Raw genomic sequence first — 18010 nt, forward strand, 5'->3', positions numbered from 1 at the left:
TAAATGGAAATCTTTTAAAATTGTTTTTTAAAAGGCGTGTGTACAGACCTGCAACTGTGGCACATGAACTTGATCCAATCAGTTCAATCAGGACAACATATTATACTAGTTCTTCAGGGCCTTAATGATGAGGCTTGATCAGACGTACATGACCGTGACTCTCTATAGAAATATAATATAATATAATATAATATAATAATATTGCCATGTTCATCTACGATGTCAGAGGTTTATTATGACTCATGGCTAGTGATAGTGCTTTCGAATGCAACAGTCTTAATGAGAGCTTAGAAGGACATGAGGAGGCTGAGATGGTAAATGGCCTGTATTTGTATAGCGCTTCACTAGTCCCTAAGGACCCCAAGGTGCTTTACACATCCAGTCATCCACCCATTCACACACACTGGTGATGGCAAGCTACATTGCAGCCACAGCCACCCTGGGGCGCAATGACAGAGGCAAGGCTGTCGGACACTGGCGCCACCGGGCCCCCTGGCCACCACCAGTAGACAACGGCCCAAGGACACAACGACCAAGACTGTCTAAGCCGGGGCTCGAACCAGCAACCTTCCGATTACATGGCGAACTCCCAACTCTTGAGCGACAATCGCCCCCCAGATGTCGGGTATTGAGGTTGGAGGAATTGTCTTGTCACTTGAACAATCTGGAGCAACATTAGAAATGTCTTTAAAAATTTCTGCCTTTATCCCTGTTTTAAACAGTTACTGCGTCTCCCCTCTTTGTCTTAAGAACAATGTTCTTAAGACCAACTTTTATGGGCCACCTTTTTCTTCAAAGGTGGCCCATAAAAGTATTTTCTAGCATTAGGTCAGTCTTGGTCAAACATAATCATAGGGAATGTTTCCACTACATGTTTGACAAAGTCAATAGAGAACAGAAGAAGAGCTGGAGGAAACCAGTAGGCCAATAAGAAAAAAGCAGAGGACTTTGGACCAGGCTGCTGTGCGGTAAAGACGCTGCTATGGTGATGATAGAATGGTTGCTAGGTGGTTACCCAGTAACTGTGGAGGACCTGTGTCTGTCCACCGGTTTGAACCACCTGACAGGTAATGGTTAACACACAATCAATGCTTCAGTCTGTCTGCTGCTTAGTTCAGCTTTAAATAAATATGAAACTTTATCCGATCAGATTTATAGCAGTGATAATAATGAAAAAAAGAATCAAAGTTTTCTCTTTTTCTGCTTGATGGATTTTTATTGCTTTAAATGTCTTTTAGTGAGGTCCGCGCTTAGAGTTTTATTGCATTTTAAATGCAGAAGGTGTACTATTTTTAGCTGACATGTTCACAGGACGCAGAAGCGACCGAAATGAATGAATCTTCTCTTTGGAGCAAAGCTCACAAACAGCACAGAAACTCACTGTTGAATAATCATCAATATTCCATACTGCCAGGTGTGTGTGGGTGTATGTAGAAGGTCAGATTGCCTTATTCATGCAAAAAACGCACACAATAGTATCTAGTATCCAGGCCACACTTGAATTAATAAACAGAGAAGTAAACAGACAACAAAGATTAATTAGAACACATAACAACAAAGAAGTAGTTCACCCCTTAAAAAAAAGAAATGAAGAAATTATAGAGAATAAAATTATCGCACAACTCTAGAAACAAGACAAACAGCTCTGCAAGAGCAGAACTGCATTCAGCTTTAATGTAGTTAAAATGCATTTGAAAATAATATGATGGTCATAAATAAGCAAACTGAAGGCCGCTCCATATTTACACGTGACACCAAGAGGAAGAAGACTGGTTTTTAGAAACATGTTGCAACATAAAGCAGAAGCACCACAGGAAGTAGCTGCAGAACAAACATCCAATCACAGTCAGTCCCCTACACTATTTTTTTAAAAGTTTTTTTCTTTCTCATTCTTTTGGCAGGTGTGACTCAAACTGTCATAACTCAACGTGTTCCCACATGACATTCAAAGTAACAGCAGATTCCTTCTGGAGGCGTAGCTGAAAAATTCTTGACATTTTTAAAAACTTTAAATAGGGAAACTTTACTTCTGATGCATCTCAATACACAAAAAGTAACAGTATGAATACAGCAATGCAAAAATGCAATCACAAGCGATCACTGCACAAACGGGCAATGTTTACAGTGTTTCCAGGGGCAGGAGGAATATCTTGTGCCAGTTAAAGCATAGGCCGCGTTTTTAGAATCACTTCGACATGTATGTTTATACAAACAATAACTCAGCATGGCATTACAGTTGGAAACAGTATAGTTATAAATACTCAGACTCCATTTATTCATCTTGGAAGCTTGAGCAAGATCCTCAAAGTGTCATCACATGCCACCTGAAGCATTTGCTTTTAACACAAATACAGCAAGCTCTAAAAACAGGTGTTTTAAAGTGCTCGTGCATTGCACATCATCATCATCATCATTATTACAAAGCTCATTCCTGATTATGTGACCCAAATATCTGACTTTAGTCTCCATGAGAGAAAAAAAACGTGCTCTAAGGATCATTAATAACCATCCATCCAGCATCATGCTTGTTTCATGTTTGTTAGAAAGGTCATCAATATACAAATTGATGAGAACAGGTGACAATGCCCCACCTGGTCGGACCCTAATGGTTACTAAAATGGGCGTAGGTGTGCTCCATCTGATCTGTATAGTTTAATGCAAATAATCTAGGATCCTTATCACGTGTGAGGGGACGTGTTAGAACTTGAAAACAGGCAGCAACAAAGCCTCTCAGTGCAGATCAGCTGCACTGCAATAGTGTTTGGTTTCCATCTGGTGCTCATATGTTGGTACTGCAGATTAAAAAGTTCAAATATTTCTTTGAATTCTTCAGAATATCTATGAATAATAAAAACAAGAAGTGAACATTTAGCCTCTACACTGACTTTTATACAAAAAAAATCTAAACATTTGAGAAGAGTCTGAATTGATTTCTCATCAATCTGATCTTGAGCCAAGTCTAATTATTGACAAATGCTTTCTGATTAAAGTGTACTTCTCATAGCTCTTTTTCACCACACTAAGTGATCAGTCACAGCACCAGCTGGGTAATATAAGCAAATGCTTATATTCAGGTCATGTCACAGAAATAGTTAAAGCAAAATTCTTCCAGTAAAGTCTGGAAAATCTGCTTTTTCTCCTTCTTTCAGTCATTCTGTTGCTGGTTGCGTACATGCTTTGGGTCCTTGTCTTGTTGCATGACCCAAATCTCGTGTCATAAAACTGCCACCTTGAAATTATCCTGATATTTCGCACGTTTACTCAGTGGATGCAAGGTGTTCATGTCAGAAGGAGCAGCCCAAAGTCACAGTTAGGAAAAGTTGTATTTTTCTTCTGGATACATAAACCAAAATCTTAGGAAGTTAGAAAGAATTATGCAGGTGTTTTTGCTATTAGCCTTTTAAAAAATTGAGATGAAGTGTTCAGCTGATTAATTAAAATAAAAGCACTTTGTTTTGATTTAAATGTTCACAGTTATTAAGCTAAAATAATACAAATTTTACTGGTATCACCAACGGGTTTTCTCTCTGTTGGAGTGTTTGTCAGTTGGCAACCCCGAAGGGTCACGACAGCAGGTAGCTCTCCATGTTTGATTTGGCAGGGTTATACACCAGGTGCACTTATTAATGCACCCTCAAAGGTGAGTGCTGTCTTGAGATGGAATCGAACCAGCAACCTTTCAATTGCTGCTACACATCTACAGTGAACTAAAACTACATTTCAAACTAAACCTGGGGGGGGGAAGAATCAATAGCGATTAGACTGCATAACACTTTGGAGGGCAAAGCAAGAAATATGAGAAAGCAATGGGGATATTTTTTATTAAAAAATAATTTTATATATATATATGTGTGTGTGTGTGTGTGTGTGTGTGTGTGTTTGTACTTCAAAAACAAGGCATTTGATTCTTGTAACCTCACTGGATTCTAGCTGATATTACATTATGTGTGCAGTCAGTAAATATTAAAGACAACAGTAGCCAGACGACAACAAGCTAGGATATGTGAAGAAAAAGGGGGTCCGGCAGGGGTCGCTGTTCCTCCGCCGTACCCTTCTGAGGACACACCTCCTTCCTCCTGCCCTCCCCGTCGCCGTCCTCCTCCTCCTCGCACGCTACTTGTCACTGCTTCAGCAGGTTTCAGGAAGCGGAAGCGGGAATGTTGGAGTGTTTATTAGAAAAGTTTGGTCAACTTTGACACTTTGGGATTTGAGGCGCAAACTGCGGAGGAACATGAAGGTGAGTGACCGGGGCGCTCATGGCGCCGCTGCCCACTGCTCTGCGGCTGTTTGAGAGTTTTGGTGAGGCTGCTGTCAGCCCTGTCCTTCGTGTCATAACAGAGCAGGAACGAGTGAACGGGATCAGAAAGGGGGCTTGATTTTACAGCAGGAGAAGAAAGTTTGCTGACGATTTAGAAGAGAGGCTGCGCAGGCTTGAAAAGTGAGTTTAAAGTCGGTTGGATGGTGTTCAAACCGCACATATCTGAAGAAAAGTGACCCTTCAGTGGGTTACAGATAGGTCTTCATCTGTGCGTGCGTGAGTGTGTTGCAAACTGTGGCGTGTTAAAAAAAGCTTATTGACTAACAAGCTGTCGGGCTGTGCAGTGAATTGCGGGCTCTGAAATGCTGCTGCTGCTGCTGCTGTTTGTGATCACTTAAAGGTGTACCTAATCCACATAGCTGAATGCAGGGTTACATTTCTGAAGGAAACTTTAGCATCAGATGATTTTATTAGTCAGCCTGCAGAGAGCTGATCAATAAGTTTTAGTTTCGGGTGTGTTTTTGAACCTTGGGAAATGCAATCAGTCTAAAATCAAAATAACAGAATTCACTATGACACGACACAGCAGAAAAGTTTACCAACTGATCATCAGCCTCCTTGTTGAAGTCTTATCTATGAAAAGTTCCTTTTTGTTTAGTTAAACCAAAATGATCTTTGGTTTACCTACATACTTTTTTGCAATATATATATAAAAAACTAAGCTTATCTTTTTCTACTAATAATCATTTTAATGTTAATAACTTCAGGGTTTGTTTGTAAAAATGTATCTTGTGTTTTTAAATGTCCACATTACTGTAAATGCTGTTGGTCAGGCTAATATAGTAACTTATTAACAAATAGTAGTAATAATGTTGAAAAGACCAAACCTCACCATCATGCTCTTCAGGTTGAAATATGTGATTTAGTTTAGAAAATGGAAATGCTTTCACCTGCAGTGCATTCTGTGGCGTAGTTATGTAAAAGTACCAAAGCTACAAGTGGTGGAAGCTTCCTGAGTAAAGGATTTTTAAGTGCCAAAACTAGAGATGCCTAAAGCAGGCAAAGTACCTGTGGCAGTATGACGTGCTATTATTAGCAGTGATGCATTCATGTTTAAACACATTATGCTCCAACTCAGGTGGTTAAGTTGGAGCTGGTTTCTGTTCTGGTTCTGCATTGTTGAATGTCAGTCTGCTGGTTAATATCCAAATGCATTCACCGATTGCTTGGTAACATGTAAGAAATGGCAGTTTCTCACCTGCACTGCATTAAACCTTGAAATTATTCAGTAAATCTATTTCAGCGCAAGCAGTAAATCCCCGATTTATAAAATGTTTGATATTTTTGCATGAAAATGACCACAGTCATCATTTTTTAAAAGTATATATTAAAACTATTGTGAAGTTTGTATTCAGTATTTGAATTTACATTAAAACTAGTGTTAAATATAATGAAGTAATTACAGAATATGTCTATGAAATCCAAGTGCTCAACTGTCCCCTGTACAGATATGTCAATTTGAACACACCGACTTTATTTGTCGCCTCACATGCTTCACGAGCGTTCCACAGAGTAATGCTTCTGTTATCATTATGCCGTGTACGCTGACCACGCCGATCCTGGAAAAAGTGCAGGCTTGTGTTGCGTTTTGCAGTTCGACCTCTGAGTCTGGCTTCTGTCAGAGTCGACAGGTTAACTTAACACCGAGGCCCGATATTCCTGCAGTCAGTGGGTCATCCTCTTCTCTCAGAGATGACTAGTTTACTTTCAGATAAAACAGAAAAGCCAGAAAAAGTTGATATTTTAAACGGATTATTGGACAACCAAGATTTACCCTTGCTGAAATGTAATACAACTCAAAGAGGAGTCATTTCTTAAAGCTAAATGTGTCTTTTTTCCTTTCTCCAATAATAAATTTACCTATATTATTCAGTCGCCTGCATTGTTTTGATTTCCAGAACGTCCTTTTCCAGGGCCAGCTCAGATCTTGTAATACCCTAAAATAATATTAACTGAAATGACTTTTATTATAGAGATAATAAATCCCAGAATAACTTACTTAAAAATACTTTAAAAATATAATTGTTTTAAGTATTTCATTAGTTCCTCATTCACAGTTTTCCTGTGCTTGAGTCATTTTTTAAAACATAAAATTCCTGTTCAAAACTAGATCTTGAAGACTAGATATTAATATCTGCGCTGCAGTCACTTCTCAACAGTGAAGCAGATGCGAAAGAAGTGTCGTATTTAAACTCGACATAGAGCTGAAATAAAGCCATTTGAATGATTTCGTTATTAATTGATAATGCTGTTTTTTAAGCAGAATGACCAGATGATTCTCACTTATGGTCGTCCTCTGCTTTTCTTTGTTTTATGTGTTGACCAAAAAAATCTTTAGTTTGGACAAAGGGAGAAATGAAGTGTAAATGTTAATAAGTAGTAATAACATCTCTTTGTACGGCACTTCTCGAAACCAGTGTTACAAAGGGCTTCACAGAAACACGGAATAAAAAAAAAAAAATAAAAAAAAAACAAGCTGGGAGGAAATTATAAAAAGGATTTGCATCTAAATTCAGATGGGACAGTCAAGACATCAAAATGTAAATAAGATACAGTGTGATTCCAGTATAATGAATATCTTAAAGACAACAATAACAATCTGTAAGGTAAAAGAAAAGATGGAGTTAAGCCAAAGATGTTTATATATAAAATCTATGCTAAAACTTACAAAAACGTTTCACAATCAGTCATCAGCAGCGATTTAAAAGAAGACCGTCAAAAGGCGGACATTCCAGAGCCGAGGAGCCCTAACTGCAATACTCTCGATCGTCTTTTGTCTATAAGCGTGAGGTGTGCGCTGGTTGACCTCCTTTGCTTATGTGTGGCCTTTTTTTTTTCTGCTCCTGGACCTGTATGATGTCACAGAGAGCCGATATTTCAAATATGGTCATATGAGGAAAATGCTGTGACTCTTAGAGCTACAATGGCTTGTTTAAGACTGTGGACCAACTAAATAACCTCTCATATGAGGAAAAGTAAGCGTTTTGAAACATTTCAGTTTTTATTAATTAACCATGTCAGATATTGGAATCTCTAAAACGTTGGCATTTCTAGGTAGAAAATTGTGTTTAGTGATTAATATTCCAAATTGGATGCAGAGTCCTTTTCTCTGCATCTTAAATGTCAACATGTGGTGTATGAAAATGTAGACTTCACACTCCTGCATCAGCATTTACTAGTTTTTTTTGTCATGATCACTGCATTGTTGACTTGACGGAGCTTCATAAATGCTGCTGCAGGCTTAGGCCAACAGTAACTCCTGCTCTGCTGGTTCAGTCTGATGTATGACTTGCTTTAATGGAAGCTCTGTGACCACAGCATCAGCTTGTCTTGAGTTTTAAATGGAATTGTTTTATATTTGCAGAAAAATCTTAATTCAAAAGAGCCTGTCGCTGGAAGTGTTGCGAATGTCAAAGCTGAATTCTGTAATGACTGCTGTTATCTCTAAAGGGCAACGCTAAAATTTCTTCATGACCTTCTTTAAATTATGAGGAACTGAGGGCACTCTGAGTTAAAGATGACTTGGAGGATGAAGAGTGGTTGACCTGCTAGCCACTGCTCCTGTGTCACTCTTGCTGTGTCACTGATGTGTTTTAAAGCAGCTGATTCATTCTGTCCGTGCTGTCTGTGTGCTTGCAGCTGTTTTCAGATTGTCCACTTTGTTTTGCATTTACAAGAGCATTCTAAAAATAGTTGTCCCTCGCTCACCCCTCATCTTTCTCTCTCTCTCCGTCTGTCTCTCTCTCTCTCTCGGACAGGAAGTTGTTCTGTTCTTCATTCTAAACACTCGTTTCCTGTTTCACACGTTCTCTTTTAGATTTGGCTTCATGCTCCTCCAGGCTTCTGCCTCTTCCTCTCCATCACTCTCCTCCTCCCTTCAGTAACTCCATGAGCACTATTTGACTTTTAGCTCAGAGCTTTAGTTTTTAGTGGGTAACTTTTTACACAGTGGACTTTATCAGTAAAAGTGACTCAGCACAAGAACTGTTAGAAATTTAGTCCTAGGTGTTAAAATTGTGAATACTCGGCTCTTGTAAGTAAAGTCAGGTCAGTATTTGGAATAAAAAATGAATAGCTGCGCAGCAGGATACATATACCATGCAGTTACATTCTGAAAGTCAGTAAATTCCTTTTGAAGCTGTATTATTTACTGTGAAATGTAGAGGTAGCTGTTCATTAACTTGCCTATGTTGATGATTAACCACATTGCTAGCAAACTGCACACCTGCCTGTTAGCATTCTGGGTGTTATAGCTGTTTTGCTAAGTAGGCTAGCTAACAAATAAAGCACTTAGTGAAGACCTTAAGATTTACAACACAACTAAATTGGCACCCAGAGTTTTAATGTGTTTAGTTCTTTATTGTCTGGAAGCTTTTAAAACAGCGTTTTAAGAAATGTAATATTCTGCTGTGCAAGTCACGTTTTTCACCCATTCCTTCATGTAGAAATGGCTAAAAGCTGAAATGTTATAGGGTCATTTTAATATTAATAGTTAGGTAGCTGCAAAAAGTGAAAACAAAGTGTCACACAGAAAAGTTAAATTTGCATAGTTTTATTTTCATGCTTTGGATTCTGCTCTAACGTGGAATGGAAAATGAAAGGCCCGGGTCCACCTATACACACATCCATATATTTTTAGTAGACAAAACATCAACTCCAGAGCGACTCCTGCATTCAGTCTACTTCTTAATCAAATTATTGTGTGACTTTTAAGTGGCACCATAGAGTACAGAAACAATCGGTGTGTGTTCATTTTGCTTGATAATGATCTAATCAACTCAAAGAGAATTTTACAACATCCGTTTTGACTCTCTGTTTGGGTTTGATTCCTATTTGTTTAAGAAGTGTTTGAGTGTGCGCAGTCACATGTACTTTTGGATTTGTAATTGTTTCTAAGGCTATTTCACCACATTGGCAAGTTGAATTTATTTAACTGAGCTTAAAAACTTTTATAGTCACCAGTCCGATCATCTTCATCAGTTCTTACTAACTGCTTACAGCTCTCTTCTCTCGGGATGTCTTGCCTCCCTCTTTTTAATGCTTTCCTGCAGGATAGTTGCCTGCTCGCTCATAATGTTGATGCTTTTTGTCTTCCTTACATATTCTCTGGTGAATTTTGAATTCTGCAACTTTTCACAGAGTTAAAGTCATGTGACAGCTGGTGTGGCGGCAGGATTCCCGCAGCTGTCTTTTTTGCAAACCTGAAATCTGTGTTACAGTTGACCTGTACGGTATGCACAAAACACAAAACATTATTTGCCATCAGATACCAATCTGCCGTGTATTGAGGTAGAACAGTAACTGTGTCATGTGCACATTGTTGTTTTTTCTTTTTTTGTATGCCATGTAATGCTAGGTGTTTATCAAAGTCAGTATTATACATTAGGAAATTCATATATTAATCTAAGATGCTTTTGATTGTTGGGTCCCAGTAACTGCAGCATTTTAACAGATTTTATTTTTTAAATTGTTTTCTTCTCAGATCTATAAACTCAATGAAAATCATTTGTGTTGTTGCACAGCTGCATATCTTCACTTGTGCTCATTTCTGTAATTGGACTAAAACTCTTAAACGTGCAAATCCATTGACTCACTTTAAAAAGGTTTTGATTGTCTGTCAGGGTGTTTATGAGCTCTGAAAAGGAAAATCCTACAAATACACATGTAATGAGGTCAAATGCTTAAATAACAGGACAGATTTACTAATACTTAATAGGAAAACCCTCCTTTTGGCTTTTTTTTTTTTTTTTTTGGATTCAACAATGAGGTGCAATGTCTGTTTTACTACCGAAAAGTAGTTGGTTGAGGGGTTTGTGCCAGTTGAACTCTTCATTTATTTGCAACCGAGTGGGAAACTGTAGAAGGTGGATGGCTCAAAGCTGTGACCTTACGTCTTATATCTCTTCCCTAAGCCCCTTTCTGCTCTTTAGTAACACTAGTACTTGTGAAACTGAGCAGAAGTAGGGGTTAGTAGACTGAGTGGAGACCTTCAAAAAGCAGCTAAAGACATTTTTATTTCAAAAAGCTTTTAATTAGACCAGAGTTTTTATGACGTATTTATGACTGTATTGTGTTTTTACCTTGTAAAGTACTTTGTGACACATGTCTGTGAAAGGTGCTATATAAATAAACTTTACTTACTTACTTAGAAGTAGAATGTTAAGTTTTTAGTCACCTTTTGGCAGGGAGGTCGGTACATAATTAATCTGTTTTGGTTTTATTTATTTATTTTTCTCAGCAGTGTGCACACAGAGTGATTTTCATGTAGATTTTTAGCTTAGGTTGTTTTTTTTTGTGTGTGTTCTTGTGTGTGTACTCTATATCAGAGCCATATATACCATATTCAAATGTCTGTCAAAATGCAGCTGTTAATTTGATTGTGTTTGTGTGTCAGACTTTAATAAATACAAGCAGCCTCACACTGCTTGCAGGAAAAAACAGACTGATGCACCCATTTACACATCCTGGCGCAGTAACTTACCTTGATTAACAGACAAACGACTTGGGCTCCCATGGCAAATAACGTCTGGTGTTCTTCTACACTTTGTATGCGTTGGCTGTTAAGTGCAGAGGAGCTGCTCTGGGTAAATTCTGTGCTCTGATGGAATCTCAGTCCTCACCATTTCCTGCAATCCCTGTCCCTGCAATTTCCCTTATAGAAAATCATATTGATTCTTTTTCAGTGTCCTCTCATTTCTCTTCATACTGTGTCATTTTTGTTAGGAAATAACTCAATCCCTCAGTCCCTCATCATTTTTGAAAGAGAGTCAGTAGATCACCCAAAGAACTTTTTACACCTCTGGGTACATTTTTGCAGATGAATCATCACATTAGTTTGCCCTGTATCAGCAGAACTGACACTACACTTCTTTGGTGAACCCTGACAGTAGATTTTTGCATGGGCCCTAAATATCATGATGACAGCTTTAACCTCTCATTTTTTCTTTCTTAACCAAAAGTTAATACCCTGAAAACTCAGTTTCAACCAATTAAGCTAACTGTGAATATTATATTTTCTCTCTTGGAATAAAAAAAAAAAAAGTGCACTATTGCACTGCGTCAGCACTGCATTTCTGCTGCTTAGACGTGTGTGTGTGTGTGTGTGAGCTCAGCTGGTCTCAGTGTGGATAACTTGTTCATCAATCATAAAGGCCACTTCTCTTCTTCTCATCTAACTACAAAGCAGCTTCCCTCTACTTTCCTCCTCCAGAACTGGTCTTTACTGCACAAATAGTAATTATCAGGAAGCACATTAAAGTAAAGATGCAAAGTCACTTGTGTTTGCATAAGAGTTTTAACATTTGAGTCACAAAGACCAAATGTAACCAGTAAAGGTAAGAATTGTTGTTAAACTACACCGTTGTTTGCTACGTGCTAGGAGTTTACAACAAATTTTGTGATGTAATGATGCCATTTAGTTTTATAGTTGTAGATGTTTGCTGAGACTTGTCCCTTGTTTCCTATTGACACTAAATCAGGATTAGTATCTGTGTGTACACGTTCTTTTTACTGTCCAAAAGTGATAGTTGTACTAGTGATTCAGATCCTTTATCTACTCTCTTGTGCACTGTATGTTTTTCGGTTGCATGTTTCAGCTAGAGCCTACTAATACAGCACAGAATCTGCTATAACTGATATTCTCTATTGTATTACTTTCCATGTATTATATTTTGTATTGCTTCTGTTTTGCAAGTGATTATTAGTAACTAACAGTTAAATACATTAATATATTTACTAACATCATTCATCTTGTCTTTATATAGTTGCTTTGTTTTCAACGATTCGTATTCATGTTTTAAGCGCATATTAAATGAATTATTAAATATAAAAGCGTTCTTCTGTGTTTGCAGGTGTATGTTGTCTTTTGCTGATGTTGCTGTAGAGTCGTCAGTCTTCTTTGACTGACCGCATCAAACCAACCAGAGAAATGGAGAGTGGAGCTCTGGCAATGGAAGTCAGTACTGGTCTAGGTGCGTCACCTTGTAATAATGGGGAAAGCAGCTGAAATACTGGACTATCAATTAAATGCTTGAAATAACAAGCAATAATAATGAATCATTTCAAATTGGTTAGAAGAGGTGAATAAAAAATTTAATGTCTTACCTCCAAAATAAATAAACATTTGAACTAATTAGTTAAGGGGATCACTTAGTAGTTGAACAAAATGCTAAAATAAATGGATAAAAAGTGTGCTGAAAATCTAGACATATTTACAAATATGTCATCTGATAACACACACTGATTTTGAAAGCAGATTTTCAGATTACTGGACACATTTGCAAGTCTTACTTTGCATTCAGAGACTCCGTTACACTCTTACAAATGTGGTACTGTTGACAATTTGAAATATAGTTATAGAACCGTTCACGCACATTTGTGAGTAATTCTGGTTTAACAACCTTTTAATAGCCATCATGTTGACCGACGGTATGCTTGATTGATCCGTAGATTCCACATCAAGGCGTCAGGCCTGGGCCAAAACCAGAGAATCCGTCTGGCAAGATTCGAACTCAGAACACCTCTTTGGTCCCCAGGAGCCCCAGCAGAGCCAGAGTAATGGGAACACACAGGGACCCACAGCACAGGGTTAGTTGAACTTAACTGTTTAGCCTCTGCTGCTAAATACTTTACCTAAAATACCCGTGTATCCAAGGTTTTACATTTGCTGACTTAATGATATGCTTTTATTTGTTTATGAACCTTTGAAATAGAAAAGGTTATAGATAAGCCTCTGTTCTAAAACATGGTGTGACTAAGAGTTACAGATTAAACCCAAATTCTTATTCGAGATGACACAAAATGTGACTGAGCCGGAAAAAAGCAGGAATAACGTCTGCAGAGGTCAGGATAGAAAGCCAAAGACTTTTCCCAAAGACTTCTATCCATAGATTTCTGTTGGATTCAAGGTCTTTTTGCAGCTTTTAACTGGATACATTTAAACACGTTACTGTCCTACAGTCTAAAGGAGACGTGGAGATCACTTTAATTTGTCAGAAGATCAAAGTGAAATGAATTCTCATTCAGTAAGTATTGTCGGGTGTGTGTTGTGTTTCACAGGTTTTGGTTTGTAGCCCTAATAAGTGTAACCATCAAATCACTTTACAGGCATATAAAAAAGCCTGATTGCCTTCTTATTGCAAAAAAACAAACACAGCAAAACATATTATTTAGAGTGTAAAGCACCAAAGTTTTGGGCCACAGGGATTACTTTTTATGCACTTTTGCCCACATTTAAAATAATGTGACATTTAATCATTATACATGTAAAATGTAAAGTTAGGGAAACCATAAAATGAATCATTATTTGTGGTCGGAGCATTGTGAAGAAAAGTTGGATGTGGACCACTTACATCTAAAACAGTGGAAACACAAACTGCAGACCAAATTACTGTAATGTTGACATATCCTGATGTCTGGCACCACTATAATAGTTTTATAGCATGTTGTAATCACTGCACAGTACAGCACGTGCTGTTTTATTGCTTTAACATACTCGTTTCTTTCTACTAGGACAAGTTCCTAACAACAAGATCGCCAGCTGGCTGAATGACTGCAGGTACAGTATTCATTCACCACCTGATTAAATATCCTGTTTTCAGTAAATGTTTCATGTGCTAAAGCAGTGCACACATGCTAGATGATTCAGTCCAATAATTTAATGATGCCAGTTTAAAATGAATGTTTTTAAGCATGTAAGAAGTTTAAAAAATAGGTTTTCTTTGTATCATATCCCACAGGTCCTTTATTATGTTATTCACATTTTTGTTCATAATGACCAAAATGTGCTCTTCTCTGTTTTTGTTGTAGTGAGTTCTTTTTAGAAAAACACTTTGAGTCCCTTGGACATACACTATAGAATAGAATAGAATAGAGTAGAAAAGCCCCTTATTGTCATTGCACATTTACAAAGAAATTTAATTCCTTCAACTGTGCAGGAATAAAATATAAATGGCAAGAGAGCAGGAATAAATAACAAATAAAAGAAATGGATGCAATCAAAAGGAATATATACAAAACAAGAGAAAAGGCAGACATTGGAGAACAGAGTGCTTTGCAGTTTTTGGTCATTTTGGCTCATGCTGTGGTCAGCTAACCGAACTGTGTGCTGTAACTTCCTGAAGCTGAAAGGCTTAGAAAAACAGCATTTTCTTTCTTATTTTTAGGGAAAATAAACAAGAGTTTGTGGATATTTTTGTTCCAAGCTTTGTTTGACTAAAATTGCACTTGTATTTTTTTTTTTTTATTGTTAATGATTTATTAAAATTATGGGCTTTTTCTTCTGCTAATGAAGTGGGGCATTGCAGGAAAAATTATTGGAAATGTTTCCATTATATATAAAGTGGATTGTGTTTTATTGCCGTTATCATTGTTAATTTTTCCTACAAACAACTTCACCTGTACAGACACTTCGACTGGTTAAAAGTAACTGTGCATCTGTGCTAATCTAGTTTTGAGGGGCATGCTATGAAGAAAGTTCAACATTAGCCGGGCTTTCTTTGCATTAGCTGTCTTGACAAAACCTAAAACCTCAGTTGGCGATTACGAGTAAGATGGTGGTTATCAACTTTCTTTGTTAACCCAGGCTATCTGCTTGAGTGTGTTTGCACACTTACTTGAAAGGGGGATTGATTCTGCGTATCTGAGCGCTGAAACTTTAAACTGCAGGCACATTAAAGGTTATTCAGAATTAAAGGATGTTTAAACAGTAACAGAGACGTGGAAATCACTTTTGGTTTGTTGCCCAATGAAAGTGAGATTAATTTACTGACTGAATAGATATTTTTCTGTATGTTCTTATCACAATCTGTATAAGATACCTGGCAGCTGATTAGCACCAAACATAACAATCTGAATGCAAGAAAATTCCAGTGACGATGCAGTTTGTGCTGCTCTAAATATACAGCTGGGCTACATTTGACCACATATAAAATGTTTTCCTTCAGCACAGCATTTGTATTGCACTTAAAGGATATTGTAACTAAAACAATCCCCAAACAGATTGTGTGCTCACCAAGTTCCCATGGTGATTTAGCCAGGTAAAAAGACCCACATATGGGATGCTGACGGCTCGGACATGACATGCTGTTAACTTCTGCAAGTTCTGGATAGTTCACAAAGCTTTTTCATGCCTGTACTTACAGTAAAAATACATGAATTATGAATTTGAATGCAAGTCAAAATATGACTGATAATTACTGAATTTAATTAGAACATGCATTACAGTAAAATTAAGTTAATGAGTGCCGAGGGTTGTTTGATTATGGGATTATTTAAATGGGAATGGGAATCACCCTAGTTTTTGTCACTATATTAAAGAACACAAATATGTCTTAATATTATTTTAGAATCAAAGATTGGGAAATGGGCATTTGAGCACTTTAATAAAGTTGGAACATTCATCTAAGATGCTTGAGATAAAAGCTTTGCTGAAATAATTAACTACAATCAAAAAGATAAGACAATCAGTGTGAGGGTACAGAAAGATTAACATGGTCATTAATGTAAATATGAACAGCTGGAGCTATGGTCTTTTACAGCCTGACTCAGGAGTTAAACGCTTGCTAACTGGTTTTGTCGCTTGGTGGGTTATTGATATGGTTTCCTGATGTCTAGAGGTGTGTGTTTAAAGGTGTTTTTATCAGCTGCTGACGTAGCGCCGAAGCGCAGCCAACGCCTAGACATAGAACACACAGAACCACAGGGAACAAACACAGACAAAGACAGCAGACCCACGCCCAGAGATAGGGTGCACAGAGCGGCTGAAGTGGAGTAAGGAGAGAAAGATGCAGGAAGAAGCTGACAGAAGACGGAAAGAAAAGCAGAAAAAGAAAGAGCAAACAGAGGAGGGGTTCCTCCTGCTGAGTCAACATTGTTATCACACAAGCACAGTTTTAACCGCTGTCACTCAGAAACATCTACAGCATGACACGGCACCGTGGTAACATGGCAAGCAGGTTACTATAGCTACAGTCGCAGGGTAGGGACTTGGGGCCAACATGGCTGATTTTGGCAAGTGGGAGGAATAGTAAACACTGCGACTGCGCACTATTACACAACTGTCCGTGTGTGTGTGTGTGTGTTTTATTTGGTGCCATGAACTTGTGCCATTGATAAAAGCTGCAGGTTGTGTAACAGCACAGTCTCTCCAGCATCCTGCTGCAGACAGCAGCTCAGACCCGCTACCTCAATACTACTGTCAACTAGCCTAATCTGTCAGCCAGTTAGCCTGGAGCAACTAGTCTGGTCAGTACAACCGCGAAAGCTTCTAAAACCAGAATTTAACCTAGAATAATTGGTATAGGATGTGATTGACCAGAATAAGTATCTTGACCTGACTTAGACTGGGAATATTGGCCTTTATTTGACTGCCAGTTAGTCTGGGTTACCCAGACTACTGACTTGAGAGATATTAAAGTTGGCACTCAGCCTCAGACAAGCAGCCAGTTCGCTCGCTCAAGTTAGGAAATATCTTGCTATACAAAGCCATACAGCATTATTATCAGTTATCTAGGATATTTGTGAGATGGGTATTTAACCTTGGATTTGTCTTGAATTAACTACGATGTAGTTTAAGGGTAGGTGGCTTCAGCCACACAGTACAGATCTACACACAGACTACCAATAGAGAGAGAGCATGTGGATCGATACATCATGCTACTTTCTTATTTCCTTTTTAGTGCATGTTAATCGCAGCACACCTAACTGGTGGCTGATGTTGGATTTTGTGTGCGTGTTCAGTTTATTTCACTCATCATCTCTCTGTTTTCCAGAACTCCCCTTGGAGCCTCTCTAGATGACCAGAGTGCTTCTCCAAGCAGAGGTAATCCATATTTTTGTTGTTTATGTGCAGCACAGTGAGAACGTCAAACTTGTGATGGCGACAGCTCTTCTACTCTCTAGACTTTATTGCATCAGAATATATTTGCCGCGTCATTACAACTATCAAATCTGAATTTGTTTTAGTTTAGCACTGTTGTCACTGACGGCATTTCACGCCGTGTGTGTGTGTGTGTGTGTGTGTGTGTGTGTGTGTGTGTGTGTGTGTGTGTGTGTGAGAACAGGGCCTCTGAAGAACGGCTGCAGCTTTGAAGATGACCTTTCACTGGGGGCTGAAGGTCAGTTTGCAAGATTTACAATTTCTTCTCATTGTTAATGGTTTCCCTCCATTTTCTGCTAATTGTGTAATTGAATCCTGATTTAAATGGCATATTAAAAATAGAAACACTGACATTTTGGTAACGTGTTCTCCGCCCGAGTTTGAAAGCTGACAATAGCAGAGCTGCCCCCAACGCAAAACCTTAATGGTCCATAAGTTAAGAAAACTAATCAGGACTAATGTCAAACTTCTGTTGCCAGGAATATATTTATCTTGTATAATTCTAATGCAAACAGAATCCTAATGGTCATAGTTACTGTTCAATAATATGATAATAGCCTGCCAAGGGTCCAGGAAAAAATCCTTCTGGTTTCCTGGAGTGTTTAAATAAAGTTGTTGTTTTTTTTTTTTTTTTTCCTGTTATCTCCCTGTAGTTCTTGAATCTGACCTGATGGAAACTGGATTCTGTTCTAACCACATCTGTAGTTGATTTTTGACGTCTGTGAAAAAAAACATTACAAAAGCTTTTATAAAATGTTACGTGAAGTTATCAGGTTGTCACTTCAGGAAAAATCGATATATGCTTCCAGATTCCC

General features: G+C 38.0%; 1 protein-coding gene across 6 annotated transcripts in view; it reads left to right on the plus strand.

Annotated features, from left to right (window-relative positions):
- Positions 1 to 4094: 4094 nt before the first annotated feature.
- The window catches only part of itprid2 (ITPR interacting domain containing 2), a 52968-nt gene continuing 39052 nt past the window's right edge, over positions 4095 to 18010 (plus strand). For 2 of the 6 annotated variants that reach the window (XM_040005844.1, XM_040005845.1), the window contains exons 1-6: positions 4095 to 4237; positions 12169 to 12288; positions 12767 to 12904; positions 13829 to 13874; positions 17089 to 17138; positions 17380 to 17433. In XM_040005844.1, coding sequence (XP_039861778.1) covers positions 12246 to 12288; positions 12767 to 12904; positions 13829 to 13874; positions 17089 to 17138; positions 17380 to 17433 — 331 coding nt within the window. In that variant the 5' untranslated portion in view covers positions 4095 to 4237; positions 12169 to 12245. The other 4 variants (XM_040005841.1, XM_040005843.1, XM_040005842.1 and 1 more) reach the window with 3 other exon arrangements.

This window comes from Simochromis diagramma, unplaced genomic scaffold (genome assembly GCF_900408965.1).
Source record: "Simochromis diagramma unplaced genomic scaffold, fSimDia1.1 OVJJ01000501.1, whole genome shotgun sequence".
In the NCBI taxonomy this organism is placed as follows: domain Eukaryota; kingdom Metazoa; phylum Chordata; class Actinopteri; order Cichliformes; family Cichlidae; genus Simochromis; species Simochromis diagramma.